This window comes from Leptodactylus fuscus, chromosome 2 (genome assembly GCF_031893055.1).
Source record: "Leptodactylus fuscus isolate aLepFus1 chromosome 2, aLepFus1.hap2, whole genome shotgun sequence".
NCBI classification, from domain to species: domain Eukaryota; kingdom Metazoa; phylum Chordata; class Amphibia; order Anura; family Leptodactylidae; genus Leptodactylus; species Leptodactylus fuscus.
Window position 1 is genome coordinate 212,896,968 of NC_134266.1, and position 25,739 is coordinate 212,922,706.

The 25,739-nt window shown below is 43.5% G+C and overlaps 2 protein-coding genes across 3 annotated transcripts in view; one reads left to right on the forward strand and one right to left on the reverse strand.

Moving 5' to 3' along the window:
* The window catches only part of TPT1 (tumor protein, translationally-controlled 1), a 279,090-nt gene that overhangs the window by 78,623 nt on the left and 174,728 nt on the right, over positions 1–25,739 (reverse strand). The window lies entirely within an intron of this gene.
* Positions 18,348–25,739, forward strand: part of GTF2F2 (general transcription factor IIF subunit 2) — a 131,606-nt gene continuing 124,214 nt past the window's right edge. For both annotated transcript variants that reach the window (XM_075265478.1, XM_075265479.1), the window contains exon 1: positions 18,348–18,476. In XM_075265478.1, coding sequence (XP_075121579.1) covers positions 18,408–18,476 — 69 coding nt within the window. In that variant the 5' untranslated portion in view covers positions 18,348–18,407. The remainder of the gene's footprint in view (positions 18,477–25,739) is intronic.

The window sequence follows — 25,739 nt, forward strand, 5'->3', positions numbered from 1 at the left end:
CGGGTCAGAGGGAGCTGCATCATGTCGGCTCTCATAGCTGTGTATACAGCGCTCATTAACACTGGGTCAATGTGTAAAACCTGAAATGGGGTCTCTACCTACCTTATGCCATTTAGAATCCTTCTAATATTATAAATGTGAAAGTTTGTGTGTTTGGATGTTTGTGTGTTTGGATGTTTGTTCCTCAGTCAAGCAAAAATGGCTGAACGGATTTCAATGAAATTCGGCACATAATTTGTAACCTCAATTAAAACATAGGCTACTTTCATCCTGTAAATAACATGGAATCATGACTGTTATGAATTTATGTTCACATACTATATTAAACTGCTCTTGTAGTAGCTTATCTCAGGTCCCAGGTCTGTTATCTCTCTCTATAAACACTCAGCTAACCCTCAGTCCATTCTGTACATGCATTTGCATATTATCTGATCTGCTCCGCTCCAGGCAACATGCTGACACACTGGATGGGAAAACACCTTTAATCCAAATCAGCAGTTTTCCAATTTTAAATCATGCTGGGGAAAAAATAAATCTAATTTGTTGCAAAATTCTAAAACAATGAGAGCTATGAAGGTAGACAAAATTCAACAGAGTTCTCCTCAAGCTTAGGGGGATCATTGACACACTCATTATTTGGCATCCCAGCGAGCTGCTGAGATGCTAGAACAATCACAGGCACAGTGCGAGGAGCAAGTTCAGCGGCAGGCCAGCTTGAGAGCTGCCGAAATGCCGGAGTATGCGGATCATCAACGTCAACAACACGCTCATCATATGGTTTCCCAGCGAGCTGCTGAGATGCCAAAACAATCATGGGCACAGCGCAAGGAAAAAGTTCAGCGACAGGCCAGCTTGAAAGCTGCTGAAACACTGGAGCAGGAAAACCATTGATGCCAGCAATTTGCTGAATAAAGTTGGATCATCGACGCCAACAACACACAAACGAAGACACGGGCAGAGGCTAGTAGTGATAGATTTTCAGAGGGTCCAGGGCTTGGTAGTGGCTGCCACTGCTACACTCCACATAGCTTCACCTATGCAACCAATCAAACCAGACTGTCATTACTAAGATGGTTAGAAATAATCTTTAAAACTACATAATTATGAGTTATTTACATTTGAAAAAATGTTTTACGATTTGTTTACACTCCCGTGATTACACTATATTGCCGCCACCTATCAGCAATGGACATTAACAATAGTAGAGTAATGGACACAGGTCGAGCTCCCTCCATCTGTGTCTGTACCAATTGACTATAATGTAAAAAACATGATGTAAGACAACTTACGTCGTTGTTTTTTTTTTTTTTTTTTTTTTTTTTTTTTACATGGGGTGAATTCAGATGTATACTAGAGGGATGTCTAAAATTTATATATGGTTATAATCATTTAACACTCTGTGATATATGTGTACAGAACAGTCATGGCACCACGTAAGGAACTGAATAGCTATATTAAAAGAACGTATCAGGTTAGGTTGCAGCTTGTCTTTCTTTTGTCTTCTTTCCCTTGGTCTTGTGACCTGTTGAACAACGGATCTTACAGACATCTTTTTTGCAGTTCCTTGTGTCATGATCTTTCTTGCTGAATTTCCTACAGATAGGCAAAATGTCTGGATAAGACATGAGGCTGCAGGAGATACCCAAACAAAATGACTATGGCAAGTGCTGTGGCCATCTACCAGGTGGAATTCTTGTGTAGTCAAATAATGACTATTTTGGAAGCCAAAACTGTTCAGGATGTGGGTGGGTTGCATCTCTTTAGGAATATGGCATTGTCTTTGCCAGGAGTATGTGGATTCTGAATGTACCCCTGAAGTCTTTACTTAGTAAAAGGGCAACAAGAAGGCAAACCAGCCTGCCCCAGCACTGGATTCTTGGATGAGGCAGACTATGGCACTAAAACTGCAAGAGGTGGATACATGCGTGCTGGACATGAAAGAAGACATACTATGAGATTTGCCAAGAAAGAAACCCTCAGCATGCAAGTATTCGAGACTGGGATCCTCTATGTGACCCTCAGTTCTATCATCTGCTGAAGGTCCTGAAAGATGGTAAAAGGGGCAAAGCCTGAATCCCCTATCTCTCACTTTTGGGCAATTGCCAAAGAAAGGAAAGGCAGGTGACAGTTTTAGCTGTCTTGTGGAGGGCTTTGGTCTACTAGCACGAATGGTTTTGGATTATTGGTAAATAAGCAATCCTTAAGTGAAGGAATTGCTAAGTGGCTATTCCATTACATAATTCCTCCTTGGTCTAAATAGGCAAATGTTTCCTTAAGCAGACCCCTTTCTAACCCATGACTATGTCCTCCACCCAAGCCAACTAGTACCGTAGTTTGCAATAATAAGAAGTGATAACCTTGAAGTAGCCGTCAGTAGATGTTTTTCGGAGAAGATATTATGGTTTTATTGCCATATCATGCCTGTAGGTTTCAGGAAAACCAGGCATTTGTCTATCAGGAGCTACCTTCCAAATGTGGTGCTAGAGAAAGTTCCCCTGTAGATAAGACTAGTAGAATACCCACAGTTTCACTCGTTAAGTTAGGGGGCGTTCACACTACCGTCAGTGTCCGACAGGTAGTGTCCGCTGCTAATGTCCATTCAAAATCTTGCACAGTAGCTGTGTCCGTAACATTTTTCATTCATTTAAATGACAGAAAAAAACTACATGTCGGGTTTTGCTGTCCGCTTGAAAAGTCAGACATCTTTACGAACGGACACTTAAGTACAGGCACGGAGTGCAAAACAACGCACCCGATGTCCATTTAAATCAATGCAAAATGTCACGGACACAGCTAGTGTCCGCTGCTAATGTCCGTGCAAGATTTTGAATGGACATTAGCAGCGGACACTACCTGTCAGACACTGACTGTAGTGTGAACGCTCTCTTACATTGTTGGTTATGCTAAAGTAAAATTTTCAGTGTCACAGTGTAATTGACATTCTCAGAGCTACAGTAAATCTATTTTTTCCACTTTAAATTTTTATTACTTTGGCATTTTCCTAATTTGTCATAACATTGGTGCGAACAACAACTTTTTTTTTATAATTTCAACATTTTTATTCATTTTACATATTGAATACATATTATGTAGTATAAACTATTACAACTATTTTTTGAACTATTTTTTTAATAAAAAATTTAAATGTATCTTATACAAACATATAAAACCTTTACACCCAATTAACAACATAGTACAACCCTTCCCCCTCCCTCCAGTGTAATCTATAAGTAGTTCATTGGTTTCCAGTTACACAACTATCTATTGTGGTGCTGTTTGGTAACAATGTTTCTGGTTTTACCTTCAGGTGCATACCTGTATATGAAAAGATTTTTGGGGTTACCCACTCTAGAGCAAGCAACGTACAACTGTCCATGTGAAAAACACTGGCTCTCCAAATTAATGCCGACTACTTTAAGTGATTGACCTTGTGCTTTGTTTATAGTCATAGCAAATGCAAGAGGGATTGGGAACTGCAGACGCTCAAAATTGAAGGGCATGTCGCTTGGTAGCAACACATGACACTGATAAGAGATGTAATAGGATGATTAGTAATACAGAGCGGCCCTCACAGTATTACTATGTCCTGACACTGATAAGAGATGTAATAGGATGATTAGTAATACAGAGCAGCCCTCACAGTATTACTATGTCCTGACACTGATAAGAGATGTAATAGGATGATTAGTAATACAGAGCGGCCCTCACACAGTATTACTATGTCCTGACACTGATAAGAGATGTAATAGGATGATTAGTAATACAGAGCAGCCCTCACAGTATTACTATGACCCGAAGGAGGCGCCTCACAGGCAGACTTGTGGAGTTGCCCATAGCAACCAATCAGAGCTCAGTTTTCACTTTACCTCACTTCCCCATTTTATGTATAAGGACTACCTTCGGGGGCCCCAATCTCATGACGGGGGGACGCTAGCAAGATGTAACGTGTGCAGTATTTTTCTCCTGTATGTGGAGTGGGGGCGTGCCAAATTTCTCCCAAATCAGGCGAGAACTGTGGATTTATATAGAACGGGCTACTACAGATTTTGAGTCTTATATATATAGATAATCTAGCCCTTACAGCAGCAGTAATAAGACTAAAAAGTCTTGGCACCATTTGAAAATTTTGGTCGCATTGTTGAAAATTTGGTCACCATATGGAGCCCTTTGAATAAATATATTGTATGTGTGGTCAATACAAAAAACCAACACATGACTTAGGGCTTGTTCATACAGAACGGCGCCCGGTCTCCGTTCATACAGGTCTCCATTTCCTGCCCGAAACTGAGCAGGAGATGGAAACCTGCAGGCATTTTTCAAACCCATTCATTTGAATGGGTTTGAAAATTGTCCGGCCGTGAGCGCCGGTGAGCGTTTTGAACTCTCCGTGGCGAAACTGTTTTTATTTAACCGGACACAAAGTCGGACATGCAGGACTTTGTGTTCGGTTTTTTAAAAAACGGTTTCACCGCGGAGAGCTCAAAATGCTCATGGGCGCTCACAGCCGGACCCAGTCTGACAGGTTTCCGTCTTCTGCCGTCAGAAGACGGAAACCTGACTACGGACACCGAACGCTGGTGTGAACCCAGCGTTGTTCTTTCCTAGGTTTTCCAAGGGGACAATTGGAGGTAAGGCAGTTTAGACATTAACCCCTTAAGGACACAGCCCAAAAGTATGTTAAGGACCAGGCCTGTTTTTTCAAAATTGACATTTGTCACTTTAAATGGCAATAACTTTGAGACGCTTTAACTTACACAAGTGATTTTGAGAATGTTTTCTCGTAACACATTATACTTCATGTTAGTGGTAAACACTAATCAATATTTTTGTATTTACTTATTAAAAAAATAGGAAATTTGATGGAAATTTGGAAAAAATTGCAATTTTCAAAATGTGATATTCTCTGCTTTTCAGGCAGATAGTCATACCACCCAAATACATTAATAAATATTATCTCCCATATCTCTGCTTTATATCGACATCATCTTTTGATTGTATTTTAATTTATTTTGAACGTTACAAGGCTTACAAGTGTAACAGCGATTTTCCAGATTTACAAGAAATGTAACTATGTTTGTTTTGTTTGTTTGTTTTACACACTTTATTATTATTTTTTTTTTAAACTTATTTACATTTGTGCTGTAAGCACACTAGAACCTGCGATCAGAGAGGATCACTGGTTCTATACTAACTATAGACTTGCAATACACGTGTATTGCAGTCTATAGAGGAAGCTAGCTATGCAGATGCATAGACTAGCTTCCACTCGTCCTGGCATCCAAGGGGTTAACCCTCCCCCCATCGGAGCTCACTCCGATGGGGGGAGGGATTAAGGAGCAGCGTGTAGCTGTAAATTACAGCTCACACAGACTCCTGATGCTGCCGGCAGCATGATTTATAGCCCGGCCAAACCCCTAGGGTGCCATGATCACTATGGATCATGGCACCTTAAGGGTTAAACAGCGGGGGTCGGTGCAATCACCGTCCCTGCTGCTACAGGGGAAGCCTGGCTGTCAGATACAGCCGGCCTCCCATGGAGATCGCACACGCTCTGCTTCTGAGCCCGTGCGATCTCTATCACGTACAGGTACGTGGGAATGCGGGAACTAACCACATTCCCTGACGTACAGGTACGTGATTTAGCGTTAAGGGGTTAATATAGGAAAGGATTCTTCAGACTTATGGAAAGTCCTCTCTCCAAAAGCACAGTAGTAATGGCAGATACTATGTTAGCATTTAAAAAAGGGCTAGATGTCTTCATCTAGTAACAAATGACATTGAGGGCTGTAATGATGTCTATTTGATGGATGAAGGTTGATGAACATCTATCTTTTTTTTAGCTAATGTAACAAAATATGTACTGTATTTTGTGAGTTTTAAAAAAATATATATATTTTCTGTTTTGCTTTTTTTGTAGGATAAGAATATCTAGCTGCTCAGATACTTTTTTATCCACAGAAAACTGCAGCTGTCACAACAAAGGGTTTGTTTGACACAGGGACATCTGCTTTATCCTACTCGGTGCTCATTAAATACATTTTCAAGCTCTAATGTTGAAATGACTCAGCAGCCAATTTGATCCTCTTCATCATTGGGTTTTTCCAGGCTCAAAGTGGATCCTGACAGTACGGCTAACTAGATATACAGAAAGCAATGTTTGCATTCAAATATTTGTCTACTGACAACTAAAAGTAATATGTTAATATGGTCCTGTAGCCTTCAAACCGTTTTGTTACAACACAATCCCATAGTTTGGAGATTAGCATTTTTTCAAATGGTAATAAATGCCCAAACTATTAAAATATTTATCCCATACAGTGAATGATGTAGTGTGGGAAAAATTCAAAATGGCTAAATGGCTGTTTTTTCAACACTTTGCCTCCAATAAAAAATAGAATACAAAGAGATCAAACTATCAGACCTTCCCCCAAATGCTATAAACCCCCCCCCCTATAATTTTGTTCTGCATAAAAAGATGCCATACCCAGCTTCATACATCAAAATATGAAAACGTTATAGATATCACAATATAGCAAACATTTTTTTTCTATTTCGCAAACTTTTTAATTTTTTAATAGGTTAATATTTTTTTGTTTTTTTAGGTATAAAAACATTACAATAAATTAAATATTGCCATTATTTTTACCACAAAGTGAATTCAATAAAAATTAAACCCATGAAAAATTGGCACAAGTGAATTTTTTTCCAGCTTCCCAGTAAACTGAACCATATTGAATGGTGCCATTACAAAGTACAATTTGATCTGCAAATCAAAGCCATCATGTGACCTGTGAACTGAAAAATGAAAAAAAATTATGTATCTTGGAATGTGTGGTGAGAAAAACTGAAATGCAAAAACTAAATTTGTCTCAGTTCTGAAGGGTTTAACAATAAGGGTCCATTCACATGGAGTAAACGCGCGCTCATTTTGGTACAATACACGTGTAAAAATAAGATTCCCATTGACTTCAATGACATTTTTTTTATACGTGTAAAAAAATCACGTCAAAATACACATGTAAAATGTCATTGAAGTCAATAGGAGTCTTATTTTTACACATGTATTCTTTACATGTGTATTTTGCCAAAATGAGCGCACGTTTACTCTGTGTGAATGGACCCTAAATTTGAAAGCAGTGTGGCCCATCAACTACAATTTTTTTCTATGTGTGACTCATATTCCCAGTTGAATTTGTGACACCTGGACTAGATAGTATGAAGAATTAAAATTAGCAGAGTGGATGATGCTGGATGATAAATACGGTGTACCTTTAGACTGTGTACTCTAAGTTTATACTGATTATTAGCTTACCTTCCACCAGAATTTTAGGAAATTCAGTGCACTGTCACACTTTTTCATTAATTCCCTTTCCATCTAAGCCCCGTCATTTTCACAGGCTAGTTGGGAAAAAATGGCCTATAACTACTATTAATTCAATATTTTTACCAGAAATGCACAAAAATGTGCAAAATCTGGTATAAAATAGACAGACCCCAGTAGCATAAATGGACCAGTGTGAGGAACCTCCACACTGCACTAGTCAGATCACCAGACACTGGTCAGGAGTATGCTGTGACAAGTAAAAAGCATGAGCCTAGGGTTCTTTGTTCTAAATAATGCTGAGTTCACATGGAGTTTTTTGGTCCAGATTTTGACGGACATCAGAATCCGGCTCCAAAAAACGCCTCCCATTGACTTCTATGGGAGCTGTTCACTTCTTTTTTCCGCCAGCGGTTTGTTCCCGCTCACGGAAAAAAGAAGTTAGCTGCCCTATCTTGCCGCGGATTCCGCGGTTGTATCAGCCGCGGCACGACACTTCCTCCCAACTAGGCCCATTCATTTGGGGTTAATCTGGAGCGGAGTGCCACGACTGAATGCCGTTGCACTGCACCGCCACCAAGTCGTGAGAGGCATTTTTTGGAGGCGGATTCTGATGCGGATTAAAAATCCGAACCAAAAAACTCCGTGTGAACTCAGCATAACAGTTCCAATAGTTAGACTACCTATCACTACGTCTTCAGTCTTCCTAAAGGAAAGTCTCATTTGGTGGTTGTAATGGATTCTATATATACAAAGGATCATAAGTCTTTCATAAAAACTTAACAAGAATAACTGAGATGTTAATTTTCTGCGCAAGAATGCCATCTTTATACTGTAAAAGAAGGTGGTGCACAGATGGCGGGAGTGGGAACACTATAAGATGATATGCAATGCCCAGGCTTTACAAATATTCCTGGCAACACATTTGGCAGGTTCATCTAGTAGTATTTGTTTTTAAGACCCTGGTTTTAAAACACTCCTTTGTACTTTTTTTTATAGCGCAGACTGTTCTTGTAAAGGTTTTAGGTTCTTGTCCGTTTTGAGTCCTTCAACCTATTAAGCTGTCAGTTTGAAAATCTATTTCTTCTCCCGTAGACCTACTAAGATGGATAACACAGTGTCAGCCTAAATAATGAGTATCACAGAAAATTATCTGGCTGCAGCCATAGAATGTTTGATGGAGATGCTATGACCATACTAGATGGATGAAAAGAGAACCTACTATCTAATAAACCAGTATTAGACAAACACTGCATTTGTGCAACTTTCATATGGCATTAACTGTGTAGCCAAAATGACATGTTACCTGTATTTTGTGGGTCGGTATGATTCTGGCAATACAACAATTCAGTGGAGGGCCTGAATGTCACTACCTGTGACATCACGGGTCCTCTTCTTGAGTCCTGCAGAGGCAATCAAGGGCTTCAGCGGAACTCCGGAAGAGACTCGTCAGAGCAGAAGGACCAGGAGTCACAGGAGGACCCCAGCACATTGGGGACAGGTGAGTATGCACTTTTTTTTAATTTTATTAAACATTAAAAAGGTTGTCCATTTTTGCCTGGACAACCCCTTTAACAGTAAATAGCCTATTTGGGAGATCAGGCACCAAAACTAACAGCACTGATTGTTCAGGAATTGTGGCTGTCAAAGAAAAAATTCCAACAGTGTCAGAAACAGTGCTGCGCTATCTATTAAAATAAGCAAATAATTCAACCTGGTGTAGATGACTTCTATTTGTGACAGAGAACACAACACAGTGCCAGATTTATGGTATGATGAACACCAACAGCACCCTAGTGGTCCAGCAGGTCCTGTGGAGGTGTCCATTATTTGGTCAGAAAGAAAATAGAGCTTAATGCAAAATTTGCACTGCAGAGTTCTATCAGAGTCTCTATCACATACATGATCACAACCTAAGCTGCTTTTAGGTACAGCATCTCAACCAACTTATGCATCCATATAATAACTGGGTACATTATTTAACAAACTACCCAGTTAATTTTCATAAAATATCATAGGCTCACTGAGATAACATCTAAATACAAAGGAAGGCCTCCCGAGTTCCCCCTCCCCAATGTCAATGCAGGGACCCGCATTTCGTGGCAAGCCTCCTACTGTATCAGCATGCACTTTTGATTTATAGCACTATGAGGATCCCAATTCATGGCAAGAGCCAGTCAGTAAACTACGGACAGGGACCCCAGAACAGAAACATTCAAAGGTAAGATATGATGTAACAATCTAACGCAGATACTGCAAATAACATTAGTGTTGGAACAGGATTAGGAATTTGTGAATGGGGAAAATGTTCATGGAGCTGTGCATTGGTCCATAGAATTAATGTATTGGTGGACCCAAGGCACCCCAATTCAAGATTGATCATTGTAATATTGCATTTTGTGCAATATAAAAAATATATCTAAATATATCATAACTTATCATAAGATGCAGCAGAGAAACATGAAGCAATTTAATTTACAGTCAGACCATCAGATCACTGTAGCAATAGAGATCAGTCACTACTGTTTAAACTGCATCACATGTAAATATCCAAATTTCACCAGAAATGGTATAATAAACAGTATGTTCACATATAGCAGAGTTAACCTGAACCTCTGCAATTGGTTACACTGCTGCAGAATAATATCTTATCACAGAAAAACATTTTTAAGTGTAAATATTATTAAGCTTTCTCAAACTTCAAAACAGAACAAAAAGAGAGTAAGGTATAACGTTTACAAGGATTGGGTCAAGGCCAGCACATAAGCATACAGCTAGGTCGCTATGAGAACTGGAAAATCAGAGAAAAAAAGAAAAGAAATCAGCAAAATCAGAATGACTAAAGAGTAACAGAGAAAACAAGATGAGGAACACAAAAGAGACAGAGACACAATGGGGACGAGACACAAAGAGGAACAAGAGAAGACATAGGGCGGGCTCCAGGGGAGAAGAGGAATCTAGGGTCCCAAGGTACTAGTATGGGAAATCCAGGAACGGGAGGGCTCATTTAAAAAGGGAAGCGAACTCCGTGGACTCCTGGAACACAACTTACGGCCACCAGAGGGCTTCAAATTTGGACGGGCAGAGTCTTCCGCTACCAATACCTCCATCCTCCTGATAAGAAGGAACTTCTGAAGCCACTGTTGTCTTCTCTGATAAAGATATCATACTACAGCAGTTTAACCAATTGCAGAAGTTTGGGTTAACTTTATAATTGCACCAGCCTCTTTCCGTGACTTTGTCTGCGTGTTGTTGGTATTGATGATATGCCTATATTCAGCAAATTGCTGCCATTGATGGTTTTCCTGCTCTGGCGTTTCGGCAGCTCTTAAGCTGTCCTGCTGTTGAACGTGTTCCTCACGCCGTGCCCGTGATTGTTTCGGCATCTCAGCAGCTCGCTGGGACGCCATATAATGAGCGTGTTCTTGGTGTTGATAATCCACCTGCTCCAGCATTTCAGCAGCTGTCAAACTAGCCCGCCGCTAAATTCGTTCATTGCGCTGTGCCTGTGATTGTTCCATGATCTCAGCAGCTCGCTGAGACGCCATGTAATGAGTGAGTTGTTGGCGTTGATAATCCACCTGCTCCGGCATTTCAGCAGCTGTCAAGCTGGCCTGCTGCTAAACTCATTTATTGCGCTGTGCCTGTGATTGTTCCGGAATCTCAGCAGCTCCCTGGGATGCCATATAATGAGCGTATTGTTGGCGTCGATGATCCGCCTACTCTGGCGGCTGTTAAGCTGGCCTGCCGTTGAACTCATTCCTCGCGCTGTACCCGTGATTGTTTCGGCATCTCAGCAACTCGCTGGAACTCCATAGAATGAGAGTGTTGTTGGTGCTGATGATCCCCCTCAGTGCCGCTTGAGGGGAACTCTGTTGACTTCTGGCTACCTTGATAGCTGTCGTTATTTTAGAATTTTGCAACAAATTAGATTTTCTTTTTTAAATGTAGCAAACTGCCAATTTGGATTAAAGGTGTTTTCCCATCCAGTGTGTCAGCATGTTGCCTAGAGCAGATCAGATAATATGCAAATACATGTACAGAATGGACTGAGGGTTAGATGAGTGTACTATAGTATGTGAACATAAATTCATAACAGTCGTGAAACCATGTCATTTACCAGGATAAAAAATAGCCTATGTTTTAATCGAGGTTACAAACTATCTACAGTCCTATGAAAAAGTTTGGGCACCCCTATTAATCTTAATCATTTTTTTGTTCTAAATATTTTGGTGTTTGCAACAGCCATTTCAGTTTGATATATCTAATAACTGATGGACACAGTAATATTTCAGGATTGAAATGAGGTTTATTGTACTAACAGAAAATGTGCAATATGCATTAAACCAAAATTTGACCGGTGCAAAAGTATGGGCACCCTTATCATTTTATTGATTTGAATTCCCCTAACTACTTTTTACTGACTTACTGAAGCACAAAATTGGTTTTGTAACCTCAGTGAGCTTTGAACTTCATAGCCAGATGTATCCAATCATAAGAAAAGGTATTTAAGGTGGCCAATTGCAAGTTGATCTCCTATTTGAATCTCCTCTGAAGAGTGGCATCATGGGCTACTCAAAACAACTCCCAAATGATCTGAAAACAAAGATTGTTCAACATAGTTGTTCAGGGGAAGGATACAAAAAGTTGTCTCAGAGATTTAACCTGTCAGTTTCCACTGTGAGGAACATAGTAAGGAAATGGAAGACCACAGGGACAGTTCTTGTTAAGCCCAGAAGTGGCAGGCCAAGAAAAATATCAGAAAGGCAGAGAAGAAGAATGGTGAGAACAGTCAAGGACAATCCACAGACCACCTCCAAAGAGCTGCAGCATCATCTTGCTGCAGATGGTGTCACTGTGCATCAGTCAACTATACAGCGCACTTTGCACAAATAGAAGCTGTATGGGAGAGTGATGAGAAAGAAGCCGTTTCTGCACGTACGCCACAAATAGAGTTGCCTGAGGTATGAAAAAGCACATTTGGACAAGGCAGCTTCATTTTGGAAACAAAAATTGAGTTGTTTGGTTATAAAAAAAGGCATTATGCATGGCGTCCAAAAAGAAACAGCATTCCAAGAAAAACACATGCTACCCACTGTAAAATTTGGTGGAGGTTCCATCATGCTTTGGGGCTGTGTGGCCAATGCCGGCATCGGGAATCTTGTTAAAGTTGAGAGTCGCATGGATTCCACTCAGTATCAGCAGATTCTTGAGAATAATGTTCAAGAATCAGTGACGAAGTTGAAGTTACGCCGGGGATGGATATTTCAGCAAGACAATGATCCAAAACACCGCTCCAAATCCTCAGGCATTCATGCAGAGGAACAATTACAATGTTCTGGAATGGCCATCCCAGTCCCCAGACCTGAATATCATTGAACATCTGTGGGATGATTTGAAGCGGGCTGTCCATGCTCGGCGACCATCTAACTTAACTGAACTTGAATTGTTTGTCCAAAATACCTTTATCCAGGATCCAGGAACTGATTAAAAGCTACAGGAAGCGACTAGAGGCTGTTATCTTTGCAAAAGGAGGATCTACTAAATATTAATGTCACTTTTCTGTTGAGGTGCCCATACTTTTGCACCGGTCAAATTTTGGTTTAATGCATATTGCACATTTTCTGTTAGTACAATAAACCTCATTTCAATCCTGAAATATTACTGTGTCCATCAGTTATTAGATATATCAAACTGAAATAGCTGTTGCAAGTACCAAAATATTTAGAACTAAAAATGATTAAGATTAATAGCGGTGCCCAAACTTTTTCATAGGACTGTAACTAAATCTGTGTCTATCCAGCAAAGACAAGTATTTATGTATTTAAAGGGAACCTATCAGGTGGTTTTTCGACTATAAACTGATTTGATCATGTGAGGAGGAAATAATTCCCTTTCCATTGGTGCCCCTCTGTAATCTTTCTGTTGCAGCAGAATAAAGGATTAACTCTAGAAGTTCCCATTGATTTACATGAATGCCACAATTGGCCTAGTGTAAATGAAAATGGAGACAATAATTATACCTTCAGAATCGGATCCATGGAACCACCAAGGAACTTTGGTGTTATTCGACTTCTTCCTCATGTTGGGGCTGATTTTCTGTTCTGGCTGGTCTGTACCTATTGTGAATAGTATTATGTTTTTCTGCTATTGCCCATACCTTTAGGCCTAGTTCACATGGAGCAAGGAGGGCGTGTTTTGGTCCTGATTTTGACACTGGAAGCCGCATCAGAATAGGACCAAAATACTTCTGCTGCGACTGTTGCGGCTTCCGACAGTAGCGGCTTCCCGCTCCAGAGTAGGCCCAAATGAATGGGCCTAGTGCGAAGCGTGCTGCTGTGAGGCGGACGCTGCAGCTGAATCAGCCGCAGAATCCGCCTGAAGAAAGGGCAGCTAGCGGTCTACATAGACCGCTATTGTGAGGGGGCAGATTATGACGTGGATTTGGAGCCAAAATCCGCCCCCTCTTGCCCCGTGTGAATGGGGCCCTATACAGCATTGTGGGGTATTTAGATTTCACTTGAGGTATACAAATATTTTTTGACTTTGCCTTTTATTTTGGGATTCTATTTATTTCTGTGGTAAATATGTTTATGTAAGACTTTAAATATTTTTTATTACTTGTCTGCTTTAATAAAGATGATACATGGTCTTATAAACTTGTTCTCTAGCATTTTAATTTTTGTGGGCTTTTTTTCTGTAAGAAACAAATTAAATTGGGAAAATTTGTTATGCCTTGTATACCAAGGTGTAAATTATGTGTGAAATGTATACCAGCTATGCACTGGCTTACATTTCCCCTCCAGTGCATGGCCCAGCATTGGGTGCGCATTATTTAAACAGAACTTTTTAATGTATCTATGGATGGAACATCCCTAGTAACAGGGAGTGAACTGCAAATTAGCAAGAAGGGAGACACCTAGTAGCAGTAACTTTAGGATGATTTTCAGGCAGAAAACAGCAACATTTGCAATTAAAGCGCATGATATTTTGGTCCAGAATCACATGCTTTATGAACGTGCTGGCGAACCTATGGTACGCGTGCCAGAGGGGGTACTCAGCGTGCTATACAGTCAGAGGGGGCGTTCCTTATCACCCCCCTCCTGACAGTACTCGTCCATAGACTAGTACTGAGGGGTGTTCTTCACAGCTTAGCGTCATGGCTGGACAGTAAGGAATGCCCCCTTTGACTGTATAGTGCTACGGACAGTACTGTCAGGAACGGCGTTCACAGCTAGATTGTCAGAAACATCCTTCTGGCAGTGAAGAGTTATCGGTAACCAATATCTCTTTCCTCGGGGCACATAACAGCAAAATCGATAGTGCGCTGAATTAAGCGCACTGTTAGCTTTCTAGCGGTATATAAAACCGCATGTACCCGAGGACATTAAAGGTCCTCTTTAAACAAAGAGGTTATTCTGTTCTTGGCCATAATAGTGGGAACCTGTCTGTGAGTTACAGCCAGATATACTTGGCAATTGTGGGACAACAGCTTCTGTGCCTGCATGATCATCAGGACCTACAACAAGTTACAACAAAATGGTATTTCTAAATCTAGCTCCTAAATCTGCTCCATTACAGTGCCATATATGTACAGTAGCTGTCTACCACAATTAAAAATTGGTGGACGGGATTCTGCAGAAAAATATCTGCAGTGAAAAAAACATTGCCTTTTTTGCAAATCACAGCATATCACATTATTCAATAGCTGGTGTTTTCTGCATAGGTATAATAGCAACAGAAAGTCTGTTGACTTTCTGTCAAAAAAAATGCTTTTCCACCATGGGCTTTTCCGCAACTCGTTTGGTCTTAAGGCCAATCCCTTGTTCACTTTGTGATAAAACGAATCCCATGCCCACTTTGCATTAAAAACCACGGTGCAGACACGCCACGATTTCCAAAAATATATCTACGAAAATGCTGGTGGTTTTCCCATAGGTATAATTGAAAAACAAAGTCCTCAGAGGAAACCTGTGAACTCTCTGTTAGAGATGAGCGAACACTGTTCGGATCAGCCAATCCGAACAGCACGCACCCATAGAAATGAATGGAAGCACCTGTGACGCTGACTTTGCCGGCGTCCGGCGTCACAGGTGCTTCCATTCATTTCTATGGGTGCGTGCTGTTCAGATCGGCTGATCCGAACAGTGTTCGCTCATCTCTACTCTGTCTAAAGAACTGTGGGAAGAACCGCGATGCGTTACTTCCACAATTTTTCTCACAGCGCTTTTTTGCAGCAGGACGCCATGTGGGGCCATAATTATCCCATAATCACAGCAATATTTAAATTTGCAGACTATTAAAAATTAAAAAATTTTTTCAAATAAAAATAATTAACAATTTTGCAAGGTATTTTCTCCAACCATCATAGGCCTCATTCACATCTGCGTTTGGTATCCTGTTCAGGGAGTCTGCATGGGGACCCCCCGAATGGAATATTGAATGCAACTGCCAGCAGTGTGCAGTAAAAGCACATGGACCTCATGGGTCCGTGTGATTGGCGCGTGCTGCTCACACGGATCATGTGGACAGGAAAATAGATTGTGAACTACTGCAGAGATCTGGCAACAAGCACACGGACTCCATTATAGTCTATGGCAGCTGTTCTCAACATGTGGGTCGCGACCCCGGTGGGGGTCGAATGACCAAAACACAGGGGTCGCCACATACCTCCCAACTGTCCCGGTCAGTGGGAGGTATGTCCCAGTTTCAACTGATCGGCGCCCGGAGGCAGGGCCGGCTCCAGGTTTTTATGGGCCCTTGGGCGACAGAGCCTCAGTGGGCCCCCTTGTAAAGGAGGCGGGGAAGTCGAGACACTGTGCGTCGCAGATGAAGCGAGTGATGTCATGCAGGAGTGTGGCGTCACCAACGCCATACCTCCCAATTTTTAAAGAGAAGAAAGAGGAGCAAAATGTGCGGCGCGCTCTGCGCGCCACGGCAAATTTGGCTCCACCCACTTTTGTTGATTCCACCCATTCTCATTCATTTATCATGTGCTCCCACACAGTACAATCCTCCTACAGTCACCCGTAAATTATATGCCCCCCCTCCATCTCTCCCCCAGTTTCATATACACCCTTCCTTTGCCCCCAGTTTCATGTCCCCCCTCCATCTCTGTCCCCAGTTTCATCACGTTCTCCCCCTTCATCTGCCCACAGTTTCATGTCCCCCGTCTCTGCCCCAGTGTCATGCTGTTCTCTCCCCACCCCCTTCATCTGCCCCAGTGTCATGCCGTTCCCCCCTCCCCTTCATTTGCCCCCCAGTTTCATTGGGCCCCCTCCATCTTTGTCCCCAGTTTCATGCCGTTCTCTCCCCACCACCTTCATGTTCTCCAGTGTCATGCCGTTCCCCCCCTCCCCTTCATTTGCCCCCCAGTTTCATGGGCCCCCTTCATTATGTTCCACCTTTATATTTAATACAAAACAAACACTTATACTCACCTTCCATCACTCACCTTCCATCGATCCCCCGACAGCTCTCCAGTCACATACGCGATTAAAGCAGGAGCTGTGAGATCAGCTCCTGCTTAGCTGCGGCCCGGCTTGCGTGAGTATGCGTGATGACGTCATCGCGCCTACACACGCAAGCCGGGCCGGAGCGTTAAAGTAGGAGCTGAACTCACAGCTCCTGCTTTAATCGCGTATGTATTCCACCTCATCGGCGGACGGACGCCGATGAGCTGAAATCGTGACAGGCAAGTGCCGGGGGGCCCCCAGAGGCTCTGTGGGCCCCGGCACTTGCCCGACTATGCCGTGCGCTGATGCCGGCCCTGCCCGGAGGACGCCGATGAGTTGAAAACACAGGCGATTAAAGCAGGAGCTGACACAGCCAGCTCCTGCTTTAACGCTGTGTTGCGACTTCTGTATGTGTAGCCGCGATGTGATGACGTCACATCGTGGCTACAACTATATGAGTGAGCGAGACTGAGCAGGCAGCGGGGGAGCGTTGGAAGGTGAGTGTGTTTCTTTTTTTGTAAACATTAAGGTGGAACATAATGAAGGGGCAGATGAAGGGGGGGACGGCATGACACTGGGGCAGAGATGGAGGGACATGAAACTGTGGGCAGATGAAGGGGGGGACGGCATGACACTGGGGGCAGAGATGGAGGGACAAGAAGCTCTGGGCAGAGATGGGGGAACATGAAACTGGGGAACAGATGGGGACATGAAACTGGGGGAAGAGATGGGGGGGCATGAAACTGTGGGCAGATGAAGGGGGGGTACGGCTTGACATTGGAGGCAGAGATGGGGGACATGAAGCTCTGGGCAGAGATGGGGGAACATGAAACTAGGGAAGAGATGGGGGACATGAAACTGGGGGCAGAGATGGGGGAACATGAAACTGGGGGCAGAGATGGAGGGGGGACATGAAACTGGGGGCAGATGAAAGGGTTATATGAAACTGGGGGAGAGATGGCGGGGGGGGGCTACTGTCTGCAGCAGCGCTATTCAGCTGGAACGCACGCTGTTATGGACGCGTGTTCCAAACTGAATGGGGTCACCGCAACATGAGGAACTGTATTGCGGGGTCACGGCATTAGAAAGGTTGAAAACCACTGGTCTATGGGGTCCGTGTGCTTTCACTGGTACATCACTTGCAGTTGCGTTCGGTATTCCGTCGGGGGGTGGGGGTGGTGTCCTCATGACTCCCCTGGACAGAATCCAGACGCAGATGTGAATGAGGCCTTAATGGTGATAGTCTATTGTCTTGATCAGTTGCCAGTGGATATGACCATGGAAAAAGGAGCTTTGTGCTTTGATACTTGACAAAAAAATCAGCCATGATTTCCTTATTGTGTCAGAGTTAGTTGCATGCATGACAAGGTAATCCCGCCATAAACGATAAAAGACTGTCACCACTAAGATGGTAACAGAATATCTCTGGCCGAACAGAAAGCTGCCTATGCCTATTTTGCAAAGCTGACAGACTGCCATGATGTAGGAGCGCTAGGGGCGGAATAAGGGGCGGAAGAAGCGCACTAGGAAGTTTGTCTCATCTTGCACGCCGTACACTGCGTGCATCCTCTTTAGTCTTCCCCCATGTGCCGGTAGTAACAGAGAGCTTGCCAGGAAAACAAGTTGCCATCATGTCTGCAGAGAAAGGAGAACTGGATCTTAGCGGAGCGAAGCAGAATACCGGCATGTGGCTGGTGAAGGTGAGAGGCTGCTGTGTGAGCTGATGTGCCGCTGCGGCTACTAGGCTAGTGATGGGAGCGGGAAGCCCAGGGAGTTGTGTGCTGTGATGCTGCGATACACCAGGGATTATCACGTAGCTAACCTCATGTCCGGTGCTTTGTTTTCATGCACATAGGTAGCCTTCATGTGTGGGTGCGGACATTAATCAGGTCACTAGGATATATTACATGCAGAGTGCTGATGTGCTATAAGACTAGTACAACCAATCAGATTCCAGCTCTCACTGTTCAGCGTCACTCTGGAGAATGAGAGAAACACGCTGATTGGTTACTTGTGCTAGAGGCTTCATTTTCCAGGTGAATGGTTCAGTATAGGAATTTAGACCTGACTCCATGTTGTGAGAAATATCTGGTCATTTAGTGAATGGAGTTTGCTTTGTTAGAGTTTGTTGCTTTGTAACCCTGGAATGAAGTAGATTTGGCTCTGACAGCCAGTTATAGGGGTTTTCTAAGCAAAATGGAAAACCAATTAATGGCTGGGGTGGGCTAAATAACAGTGAAACTCCCATACCTGCGGTCCTCTGTGCCTTTCTGTGCCCCCACTTACTGGGTCACAAGTGAAATGGCTCAGGTAACTCCTGCGGAAAGCACCTTTAAAGGTATGTCCACATGGGATGACGCTACTGCTGAATATCCATCATGGCAATTTCGTAGTTTGTACGAACCGTCAGCCTTCACAATGTTTGTATTGTGAAGGTTGACGGCCGATGAGAAGATCTGCAGCACCTTTACATGCTACGGGTTGAAACTTTCAGAGCAGATAAATTTGTGCTGCAGGTTTTTGTCACGGATGAGATATGGTAAAATAGTATCCACTATGAAGCTATAGTACGCTGCAGCGGGGTAGCCTCTGGTAAGTCCCTTGTAACCAAATCTGTACTTACCACCATATTTATACTGGAGTTGCTGCACTTGCCTTAATTGGTGTTTGTTTCAGCAGTTCCAAGGACTGATTTTGGGCTGTGATCTGAGAAATCTTAAAAGGATCCTATCACTCACACAATTCTTCTAGGTACCACGTCGGAATAGATTTAAGAAAGGCTATTCTCCTACCTTTCGTCGTCTTCTCCGCGCCGCCGTTTGCCTACAATCCTTTTCCTCTCGGTATGCACATTAGCGCTCTCACAGCACTGGGGGCGGGCCCCAGCTCTCAAACAGCACTGGGGGCGTCCCCAATACTGCCACAGAACTCTCCAGCGCCGCCTCCATCTTCGTCAGCAGCATCCTCTTCATCCGGTGGTGGCTTGTAACTTCTAGGCCTCGGGCAGAGCAGACTGCGCATGCCCACAGGCCATGAGAAAATGGCTGCTTACAATACAGTGCAAGTGGCCATTTTCTCGTGGGCTGAAAACACCTAGCGTTTTTTTTTTTTCTTTTTTTTTTTTACAGTCCATTCACTTTAGGGGAGGGGAAAACCGCCTGGCGTTCTCTGAAGCAGTTTTTACCAAAAACTGCTCCAGAAAACGGTCCAAAAAACGCCTCAAGGTCAAAAAATCGCTTCCTAACTAGGAAGCGTTTTTTTTCGAGACCAAAATAAGCCTGGCGGTTTTTACGTGTAAACTAGCCCTTAGATTCTCTGGTCATAAACTGCAGTAATTCCCTGAGCCCATAGTGCAATTATGCCAGGTTCACACTAGTGTTTGGGTTTTCACTCGTGGTGTCAATTTGGGTACCCCACAAAGAAACTTAATCCGCTTAAAAAAAAAAAAGCGGAAACCTGCAAACCCCATAGACTATAATGGGTCTACCGGGTTTCTGCCTGAAAAATGTGGAGAGGTTTTAAAAAAAAAAAAAAAAAAGTGTGTGTATATATATATATATATATATATATATATATATATATATATATATATATATATCACCTTAAAATTAAATTCAAATTGACTCCCCCCCCCCCCCCCTCTCTATATTTGAAATAAAGATAACTGAACAAATTACACATTGGGAAGAGGTTAAAGAACTAACTTCTTAGGGCTCGTTCACACGGGGGGCGGTGGGGCGGATTTTGGCACAGAGAGTGACGTGGGGAGCCTGCCTGCCATGACATGTCACGGTTGTGGCTTCCCCCTCCGGAGTCGGCTCAAATGAATGGGCCGACTCCGGAGGTTGCTGCCGCCTGAAGAAAGGGCAGCTTACTTCTTTTTTCTGCTAGCGGCAACATGCCAATAGCGGAAAAATGAACGCTAGTTGTGTCCATAGACCATCATTGTATGGAGGCGGAGTTTGAGGCGAAATCCGCTGTCAAAATCCGCCTCCTTGCCCCCGTGTGAACTAGCCCTTATTGTTCTGTCAACTTATTCTTTATACAGTGAATTGTACTGTCAGTTGGCACCAATTTGTGTACATATAATGTTTTGATTAGCTCTTATTAATGTCTTTGGGGGTCAGTGTAAAACAAACCTACGCTTGTGTCATTATTTATTGCATTTTATCTGTTTATTTACGTGGCTTACCCTGCATTACAAATGACATAGCAATTTTCTTGGGTGGCTCATTACTGTTTACGGTGATGCCATATTCTATTTTATTTATTTTTTCTGCTTTTACTATTTAAACTGCCATTTTCCCAAACAATAACTATAACCAATTTCCCAAGGGCACTGTACCCTGTTGTCTATGACCTATTTTGTTGACTGAGCTACATGAGGGCTCTTTTTTTATTTTTTGCAGGGCAGTTGTAGTATTGTTTGGTATCCTTTTTATAGCATGTACAACTTTTTGATCACTTTTTATTGCTATTTTTGTAGGAGATGATGTCATGAACTTGAGGTATTCCTGGTGATCAGTATGAAAACACAAAATCTCTCTAAGGGCTAGTTCACACATTGTTAGGTGGTCGAGGAATTTGGTCAGGAAAAAATCCGCTTCAGGAATTAGCATTTTTTTGAAGCGTTTTTTAAGGATTTTTTTTTTTTTTTTTAAATTTCCTCTAGTACAGTGAATGAATCTTGAAAAAACTGCGTCGCATTTTTAACGCAGTTTCTGCCAGAACCGCGACACGGTTTTCCTGCCTACCATTGAGTCCCGTTGGTTTCTTCAGGCGGAATCTGCTTGAAGAAAGGTCTTGTCACTTCTTTTTTCCGCTAGCGGTAAAAAACCACTAGCGGGGAAAAAAAACCGCTAGTGGTCTGCATAGGACTCTGTTGTTTTGAGGCAGATTTTAACGTGGAATCTGCGTCAAAATCCGTCACATTTCACTACGTGTGAACTATCCCTAAGGCCCTATTCATATTTGCTTTCGGATTTCCATTCGGGGAGTCCGCTTGGGGACCTACCGAACTGAAACCTATGCGCATTAAAAAACTTTTACCTGGGAAACCTGCGGACCCCATAGACTATAATGGGATCCGAGCGGAAACCACACAAACCCCATTATAGTCTAATGAGTCCATGTGGTTTCCTTTGGTAACCGCTTTTTAATGCCTATATGTTTCCGTTCAGGGGTTCCCAAGCGGACTCCCCGAACGCAGATATGAGCTGGGCCTACGGGTAAGGTCCCATGTTGCAGAAACGCAGCTTTTTTTGTTGTAGCTCTTGTTGCGTTTTTTTGAGCCAAAGCCAGGTGTAGATTGAATAAAAGGTAGAAGTATAAGAGCTTCCTATTAATTACCGATTCTTCCTGTAGACATTCTTGTCTTTGGCTCAAAAAACCGCAGCAAAATCTGCAACAAAAAAAGCTGCGTTTCTGCAATGTGGGGCCTCAGCCTAAGACCGGATTCACATCAGTGTTTGAGTCCCTGTAGAAGATTCCACTGCAGAATCTGCTTAAAATCTGTATAAAACCAGCAAACCTGATTATAGCCTATGGGGTCCACTAGTAACCGGTTTGTTCCCATGTGGATCCGAACGCTAGAGTGCACCTAAGGTAAATAATTATTTCCCCTAATTGTACTACATGCTTTCTGTCAACAACACAGTGCTGCCGAAACTGTTTCCCAATCTGTTATCTGAACAGGTAGCATTATGTGCACTGAGCATAGCATGTAGATTCATTAAAAGCGGTTGTCCGAAATAAAATACAAATTAACCCATAAACTAAACCCCCGCCTAATGTCTAATTTACTTGTATTAAAAAAAATTATAATTGCCCATATTCCTGGGATGGTCATGTTACTGCCCCAGAGACACTTTCTAATAATCCAGTGATGTTCTGTTTCACTGCTTCCGAAACGGAACGGCTCCTCCCCCTCTTCCTCACTTCAAGCACTTGTTGAAGGTTGGTGGACGCTGCGTCTGTGAAACATGCACAGCAGAGATGGCTTAGTAGTGGGTGGGATAGCTTAGCTACGGAGACAGGTAGGGGGGTATAACAGAGTGAGAGAGGAGGGGGGGGAGCAGTGACAGGGAGGTAGTGTGGAAGGTACACAGGAAACTACATAGTAGGAAGTTAACATCAATTAAACAAATGCAGAAGATACCAGGAGCTCCCATAGAAACCCAGCAATCACTCAAGACACTGCTACAAGTATATGGGTGTTCTTTTTTTTTTTTTTGTAACTCAAATTTTTATTGAAAATTTTTTTACAATAAGAAAAGAAAAAACAAGTACAAGGTACAGGGCGAACACCCGCCCTGCGAACAGGAAAAGCACACAGTGCAACACAAAATACAATCAAAAAAAAAAATAAAAAAAAAAATATTAAAGACAAAGAAAACAACATAGAAGAAAGAAAAAGGGAAAAAAAAAAAAAAAGGGAGGGGGGAGGGGGTTAGTGGGACAGATGGATGGGGGAGAGGACTAAATGTGGGGGGAGAAAGGGTAGGTAGGGGTGAGTGTGAGCAGCCAGGAAACCAGTGAGAGCACTCGCCAGGTCATCCATACCACAGCCAGTTGGGAGGGGCTCGGGAGCAACCACTGGTCAAATACATGAGACGAACAACAAGAGTATCAATCAGAGGAGGGGTCAGAGCCCAGAAGCGTCCGGTACTCTGCAGACTGTTGAAACCTGAACCAGTAGAACCAGGTTTTGATGTACGCCTCAGTCGTGCCATGCAGGAAAGACGTGAGATTTTCCATGCGCATTATCTCGTTGACCTTCGAAATCCAGAGGGAGAGAGGAGGAGGATCCACTCGTTTCCAAAAAAGGGGGATACAAGCCCGGGCAGCGAGGATCAGGAATCTAAGTAGGGAACGCTTAAAGACCTTTACAGAAGACTCACAGTGATTAAGAAGGAACAGGGCAGGGCCCAAATGGTGAGAAGTTTCAGTAAGCTGGAGGGTTATCCGTTTGACCCCCTCCCAGAAGGACGAAAGGGCAGGACAGGACCAAAAGATGTGTAGCAGCGTGCCTTCCTCGTCGCCACAGCGCCAACATAATGGGGAGACCTGAGGAAACATAGCATGGAGTCTCGTAGGAACCCTATACCAACGGGACAAGATTTTGTAACTGGCCTCCTGGTGGCGAGAGCTGATGGAAGCAGCATGAGAAAGGCGAAAAATGCGCTTACGCTGCTCCTGAGAGAGGGAAAGGGACAAATCAGATTCCCATTTCAGCAAGAACGGCGGAACAAAATCCTCCGGAGGTTCAACCAGGATCCGGTAAGCAAGCGAGAGGGAGTGGCGGAGGGGGCCAGCACCAACACAAATCCTCTCCAAGGGGGTAGGTTCGACGCGGAACTCTGCAGGAGCAGGGAGAGAATGTAAAAAGTGACGAAATTGCAACCCCCGCCAAGCATCCAAAGGGGGCAGCTCAGGAGGGGCCTGGGAGTTCAGGAGTGTAGTCCATCCCCCTGCGTCCTGGAAGTGACAGGCACGGAAAATCCCATGACGGCGCCAATTACGAAAAACTCGGTCAAACATTCCAGGTGGAAAGGCAGGATTGCCCAGCACTGGAAAAAGAGCGGAATCCTTAGGGAGGAGAGTGGAGCGAACAAGGCCCCTGGAGCAAATCCGAAGCGTGGGACCAAGGGTAGGATGAGAAAAGAGAGACGACAATGAGGAGGAGTCCAACCAAGGGGCAACCTGCAAAGGGATCGGAGAGAATGCCTGTTCGATGTAGACCCAAGGTTTAGAAACAGCATGCCTACACCAGTCCACGACACGAGTCAGGTGGGTAGCCAAGTAATAGGACTTCAGGTCCGGAAGCGATAAACCACCGCAACTCTTGGGACGAAAGAGAAAAGCCTTGCTCACTCGGGCGGGTCTGCCCGACCAGATGAACTTCAGTTGAACGGAAGTGAGGGATCTAAGAAAAGACAGAGGGATGTGAATGGGAAGCGCCTGCATCAAGTAGAGAAGACGAGGGAGAATGTTCATTTTAAAAATCGCGCATCTCCCGAACCAAGTAAAGGCTCCAGCGGACCATCGAGTACAATCAGCCCTGATAGACGCCAGAAGTGGGGGGAAGTTGCAACGAAAGAGATCTTTTGGGTTCGGAGTAAGATAAACCCCTAAATATTTGAGAGAAGTGGGGGCCCAATGAAAAGGGAAAGATTGACTCAAGGAGGAGGCCGCCGAGGAGGAAAGGGTCACATTAAGGGCTTCCGACTTCGAAAAGTTGATTTTAAAATTCGAAAGGGTCGAGTAAACCTGAAAGGCGAGCATCAGAGCCGGAAGAGAGACATGCGGGGAGGAGAGAAAAAACAGCAAGTCGTCTGCATAAGCCGCCACTTTGTACAAACGGGAAGAATGAGCAGCGCCTGAGATGTTCGGGTCGGCTCGAACTTGGCGGAGGAAGGGTTCAAGAGTCAGGACGAAAATGAGAGGCGAGAGGGGGGCATCCTTGCCTAGTGCCATTTCGGATAGGGAAGGACTGGGACAATAAACCGTTCACCCTGACCATCGCTGTAGGGAGAGAGTATAGAGCCATGATCCAACTCATCATGCGATGTCCAAGACCAATATGTAACAGGGTCTCTTCCATGAACCGCCAGTTGACCCTGTCGAAGGCTTTCTCAGCGTCAGTTGAAAGAAGCATGAGAGGAGAGCCCGACTGTTTAGCCCCATACAGGAGGTTGATAGCTTTGGTAGTATTATCTCGAGCCTCACGGCCGGGTAAAAATCCAGCTTGATCCGGGTGAACAATATCTCCTAACAAGGGCGATAAACGGGTCGCAAGGATCTTGGCTAAAATTTTTAGGTCAACATTGATTAGCGAAATGGGGCGGTAGTTAGAGCACAGAAGAGGGTCTTTTCCGGGTTTGGGGATAACCGCTATGTGAGCACGCAGGGAGTCACGACAAAGGGCCGAGCCATCAGTGAGAGAATTGAAAACTTTTAACAGT